This window comes from Pygoscelis adeliae, unplaced genomic scaffold (assembly GCF_000699105.1).
Source record: "Pygoscelis adeliae isolate BGI_AS28 unplaced genomic scaffold, ASM69910v1 Scaffold155, whole genome shotgun sequence".
NCBI lineage: Eukaryota > Metazoa > Chordata > Aves > Sphenisciformes > Spheniscidae > Pygoscelis > Pygoscelis adeliae.
This window is the reverse complement of record NW_008824932.1, coordinates 4,112,139-4,118,320: the sequence shown is the minus strand read 5'-3', so window position 1 is coordinate 4,118,320 and position 6,182 is coordinate 4,112,139. Positions and strand designations below refer to the sequence as shown.

Sequence of the window (6,182 nt, the reverse complement as noted above, 5' to 3'; positions counted from 1 at the left end):
CGGGAAGGAAGCCATGAAAGAAGTGTGACGACTTCCTTCAGATTGGTCTCCCTCTCACCTTTAGCCTTTCACATCTTAGTCTTGCATGGATTTGTTGTCATACATTTGTACTTCTGCTCCTAAGCGCTTTCATGTATCCAAGCACAATGCCTGCTGTATCCTTTCATAAGTATTTTTTCGTCCTTTCTTCATGTCACCATCCTTAGGAAATTCACTGAACCCCCAGCAGTCTCTTTTCAAATCTCTCCAGGATCTCAAGTCCTGCGTAGAATCATTGGTGCCCTCCCGTAGTGGCAACAGGCTCAGCACCCCTTTGCTAATGCCTTTGCTTGTGTGGAGGTTTAGTAACTAAATATAAGTTAACAATATGTTGATAAAAATAAGTTAATTGTCATAAAAAGGTAGCTGAAAGTATGTCATAGGTACTTCAATTTGGTATGGTATAAAAGCATGTTAAGCTCTCTGGGTCCTGAAAATTTGTTCCTCCTTCTCTCCCCACGTACTATCTTTTATATCTCTGTTTGAAAAGTGGAACTCAGACTTTCTTAAACTAATTGTATAAATACGGCTGAATGTCTGATTTGAACCTGCAACAGAAATAATAATTCATTGCCTAAATTTAAGACAGGCGTAAGACAGCGAAGCTTACCTGTGTAATGCCTACCCTACTGAAGTTCAGTCTGACATGTGCTCCTGGCTCTTCTGGGCTTTTGAAAGCCCACCCAGGTGCCCTCCAAGTATCACAGAAGCCTTAGAAGAGGGGCTGAGTCGTGCAGTGCTGATACTCACCGTCACTGCAGGTGTGACTGCTTCCAGGGTTCTTTTTTTTACCTCTGAACAAGGAAGAGCCAAAAATCTCCCCATTTTTCAGACTGTGAAACCTCTGCTATCTAGGTGTTGCGCAGGGACCGAAGTTGTTCGTTTGGATACAGAAGTTCGCAACAGAACCAGATGCATCTTTAAGGGGAGAGGGCAAGAGCAGGCAACGGCACTGCCTCTTCACATGAAGCAGAGCACGTGTGCCATAGGGACAGCCCTAAGCGCAGCCTTAGAGCCTCCTGGGAAGTAACCCTGTAAACCTGACTGTTATTTCTAAGACCAGAAGAGTTACAGTGGTGAGATCATGGGTTATTTTCAGTAGCACTTGTCTTATCTCCCACTTTCCCATGTGATAGGCAGTATCTGCTCATCCTTAGAGGAGCAGAAACTGAGTCCATTATTCTGATGACTAATGGGATATGGGTATCCTTGACGTGCAAGTTCGTCTGGGCTGGGAGGAGCAGGGAAGCGAGGGGTATCTAGACTTAGAGGGATGCACTCCAGCTATTTAAACAGAGAGAGCTAATGCAGTCAGCAAAGCAAACACTGTGTGGGCAAAGCATAGCCTCTGACACCGAACGTGATTCGGTGAGTGATGGGGCAGAATCTGTCCTTTAAATGTGCTCTGTGCTTGCTTTCCTTTCGCTTCGCCCCCGCGCACGTACCTCCTCGGTGAGCTCTGTGCTGGGACAGCAGACAGCAGCCTGTTGGGAGCCCCGTATAGCGACAGCATTTGCACGGTGGTGTTTGTACAGCAAAGTTGCATCTTATCCTGCTTTTTAATTTGATGGACTAACTCATTACAGTTTTCGGTAATGTTAAGTAAATCTGTTTACTTGGATGAAAATGGGGCTGAGCAGCTTTTCTTTAGAGAGATTGAATCTAACCATTAACATACAGGAACATTTGTGCCCGTGTGCGGTTAGCTCTCTTAGAAGGGCTGCCTTTTCAGAAAGTAAATATAATCATTTTTGATGCATCCGTCTAAAGATTTAACCACAGGTAACATGCTTTCAGACTAAAAGCTATTAGAACAGATTCAGAGGGAAAATGTTTGAAATGGCTAACGGAGTTTGAACTCCGTTTTCAAATACTAAACTCACCGTGTCAGTGGGAAGTAGACGCTGTCTGAAAACATTATTCCTAAGCAGTCGTTGATAAGGAGCAATATTAACTTGTGGCTTTCACTGTAGAAAGTGGATGTAGCAAGAGAGGGCGCTTAATTAAACTGCACCTTATAACTAATCCAACACCTGGGGCCAACGGTTTATGCAAATGAGACCGCCTGGCTGAATCCCAGATATCATTGTTGGATATGGGATGTTTATGTAAGATAGATTAAAAAAATAATGCAGAAGAATTATGGAATTTAATGTTTTTGGCTGATACCTGCATTATTTGATTGTCTCAGTTTGCAGGCACAAATGAGAAGATAGTTAGCGTCTGATTGGAACAGACAATTGCTATGATTGCCTGAACGTTAGAAAATGAGGCTGCATTCAAAACACATTTATAAATGCTGAATTCTGTAAATAAAATCTTTTTTTTTTAATGACCCTTTCAGAAGCACTTAGTCTGTTGAAATTTAGTTGTTTTCTGAAGTAAAAAGGTTTTGGTGAATACATGCTATGCCTGCTCAGCCTTTAAGAGCATTTAACTTTGGAAGTAATCGACTATGAACAGGAAGTGTTTTTGTGGCAAGGCTTTTGCAGCTAAGTGGTTGAACATAACTAATTCTCAGAAGGGAAGTGCTTTGTAGCTTGTAAAACAAGTTTAAATATAACAGTATGCAAGATTTTTCATGTCCCAATTCTATGTAAATAAACCTGTGATATTCTTTGGCAAAGTCTGCAAATGCAACAAGCCCAATGTTACCCGATTTCTCTGTTTTGCACGGCTGTGTTTCTTTCTTTCAAGTGCAGTCTTGTTGAGAAGGAAAGTGGGGGAGCGTACCACAGGCGAAACAGTGAGCTTGAGTTACATGTCTTGTTCAGCTACAGTCTTTTTAACAAGCTGGGTAAGGGAAGGGAGGCACAATAACCCCATTAAGGCAAATGTTGGCTGTCTTGGTCAGTGTGTTGGTATCAGTTGACAAGCAGCGTTGTATTAGGTAAAAAATTTGACTTGCTTTAGGTCTTAACTAAAAAAAAAAAAATACTGGAAACTATCTTCTGTGTAATACATGGGGCTGATAAGTTTTGTAATGGGCAGGCAGAAGAGGTTGTTAGTCTCTCTACAGCTTAGTCACCGTCCCGACGGGGTCGGTGCGAGGTACAGAGTGCATCACACGTCTCTTCTCTTGCGGCCTCCCACTCTGCCTTAGTCTGGGAACAGCAGCTGATCTTCAGCAGTGGTGATATCACGGAAGGACGGTGTGCGTGCTTTGTGGCTGCCACTCCACGTGATGGACTTCAGGGGCACCCGTGGGTTTTCAGCTGTGCTCGAGGATTGAGTCTTCTCGGGCCCGCTTAAAAAAAGGGACTTAAAATGCCACGTAAGTGTGAAGCAAAAGTAATGAAGCGCGTTCCAGAGGCTGTGGGTACTGCTGGGAAGTCCCTAAGCAACCAAGGATTCAGACATTTTCACTATTACTAAATGTGGCCTGAAAATTCATTCTTCTCCGTCTACTGTCTCTTTTACTCATAGACTAAATGATTGTGTGAGTCTCTGCTGCACGCAGGCTTTGGTAATACAGCTGGGCAGAGCCCAGGAACCCACATTTAGGAAGCTGTGCTTAGTTTTTCAGAACGGGGTTTTTTCCCACTTTGTGGTGTCTACGAGATGCCATCGTTATTTGTGGGAGGCAAAGTGTTTTAATCACGTTGTATCCTGAGCTATCCCGATGAAACAGAAAAAGTTTGGGGAATCCCATGACATTCGCATCTGCCCGAGTGATACATGCCTTTCTTTCATAATTACTCACATGGAAAGTGATGGGGGGAATCGGTGTGGTCTGTGTAAGCTGTATGGAAAAATGCAGTTAATAATATCCAGGCAATTGTCGCGTAGAGTCTGGGTGCTTCAATTTGTAGAAAAAAAAAAAAAATGGCTTTTTAGTCTGAGACTGGGGGTTGGGAGGAGATCCTGCAGGGGCACAGTAGATACTGCAGGCTGCTTCATGGTATTAGTAAGTAGTGGTTCTTCGTACTAAACCAGTCATATGCCATGAGCCTTCCTCCAGAAAGCATGTGCCTTTCTGTCAGGGAAGAGAAAATGAGCTTGGGAGATCAGATTCGTCTTGGCTTCAGTCTTTCGTCGTCTTGAGTGGTACACCATTGTAACTGAGAGCATAATCTGGTCTGCTGGGGTTTGGTTTTGTTTGTTTTCCCCTCTTATGGCAGAGAAAATGAGTGGGCCAGATCTGTGGATTAATTCAGAATACCCCAAAGCTTCCTCTCGTGTGACTTTTGCAAAGTGGCTGCCTTGCCTGACCTCGGCATGGAGGCCCTGGGTCACGCAGAGGGGCACTGCTGGTGGCCCTGGCCTCTCCTTGGCCTGGTGGGAGCTAAGGGAAGCTTGGCTCCTTGTGGAGACCTTCTGGAGATCCACTTCTCTGTGTGGTTTCCTGCTGTGGGGCCTGACAAGCTAGCTCCGTCAGGAGCCGCTTTCAAAAACAATGGCTTAATTTGTGCAGCGTCTGTTGAGTCTGAAAGGAGGTTGCAGGAAGCGTCGGGAGCCCCATGTCAATCCTGCTCCGCTGTCCGCACCCGCGGATGGAAATGCCCCACTGAGAAGCTGTTGCCTGGTTCCACTTGCTTTCCGACCACCGAGCTGTCCTGTGGCAGTCCTTTTGCAACTTATTGGGAGGACTGTCTGCTCCTCTCTTCTCCTTCCAAGAGGGTCAAAGCTTTTAGTTCTGTTTCCACATTCCTTGCTGAAAAGCGTGAGGTGCAGAAGGGAAGAGGAGGAAGCAAGTAACGCTGTTGGACTTGGCATATGTTTCTGGGAGAGGATGTCAGGAAAACTCGATGACTTTTTTTTTATCAGAAACCTCAGAGACTGAAGCAAGATTGCTTGGAACAACTTTGTTCCCAGAAATCTATTCAAACACTGCTCTTGCCTGTAATTAATGCTTTAGCTGATAGTATTGAATAGCGTGTGTGGGCAGGAGCTGAGCTGTAGCTGTTGGTGTGCATGTGTATTGGCTGCATGACAAATTGAAGGATGCAAGCCATAATAATAAGGTTCTTAACCTCTTCATGAGACAAAACTGCTGTTCTGTCACTCTGACTAATTTGCCTTTTTTGTTTGTTTATTGTCAGACAGACACGATTTCTCTGGAAATCAGGACGCTGTATCCTTCTGTACCTGAAGACGCAGAACAGAAAGCAGAAAATTTATTTGTTAAAGAGGTAAATATCTAGTGTGTGTATCCTTCAATTTTAAATAAAACCAAGGGTTTGGGGGAGGCTTGCTATGATTATAATTAACATCTTTTTTCTTTTAATATTGTCTAGGTGATTTGAATCAGATTTGAATTTTGGAGGCCAGAAGGAGGGGGAGGGTTAACAGCGTATCTGCAGGTGCCTATTCTGAGGTGTCTGTATCTAGAAAAATTGCAAATGCACTGAATCAGCCTCTCATTCTACTGTCTTCCAGCTGCATTCCCTGTCACTACTAATCCACTGATATCGATGTTGGTATTTTTACATGAGTGCTAATCATTGGTGATCTGAATGCGCTTTGCACTGTGAAAATCTTGATATCTTTCCAAAAAAGATAACTATTTGACACTGGTTTAGACTGTTAGAGATATTACAAGGCATGTATCTTGTTTGGAAGTCTATGTTATAGCTATATAGGAGTAGTTGCACTGTGAAGCATGTGTACGGGTTTATATTTCTTGTCAGTATTTAGAGTCTGTTCTACCTTCATAGTCAGAAAGTCGAGCGAAGTTCTTCCATGGCAGTTGGAGCCCCACCAGGAGTGATTAATTGCTCTACCTTTAAAAAAGACTATAGTTGTATTTTTTCTCTACCTGATCTCAGATTGTAGGAGAAGATTGCTCTGCCTCCTACCTCAGGGATATTTCAGGTTGTCACTGGGTTTTTCACTTTGAAGGATGTTGGAGGTGCTGGCTGCACTGCTCAAAGGAATTTACTTTAGATGGCTCCCTGAACCTTCCCCATCTTTCACTAGAGATGTAAAGTATAGCTCATCATTTGCACTGATCTGCTCAAGGGTAGGAAGGCTCTGCAGAGGGACCTGAACAGGCTGGATTGATGGGCCGAGGCCAACTGTATGAGATTCAACAAGGCCGAGTGCCGGGTCCTGCACTTCGGCCGCAACAACCCCATGCAGCGCTACAGGCTTTGGGAAGAGTGGCTGGGGAGCTGCCCGTCGGAAAAGGAACTGGGGGGGGG

General features: G+C 44.3%; 1 protein-coding gene across 2 annotated transcripts in view; it reads left to right on the top strand.

Annotated features, from left to right (window-relative positions):
- Window positions 1-6,182, top strand: part of DOCK10 (dedicator of cytokinesis 10) — a 140,464-nt gene that overhangs the window by 38,327 nt on the left and 95,955 nt on the right. For both annotated transcript variants that reach the window (XM_009325057.1, XM_009325059.1), the window contains exon 3: window positions 5,082-5,171. In XM_009325057.1, coding sequence (XP_009323332.1) covers window positions 5,082-5,171 — 90 coding nt within the window. The remainder of the gene's footprint in view (window positions 1-5,081; window positions 5,172-6,182) is intronic.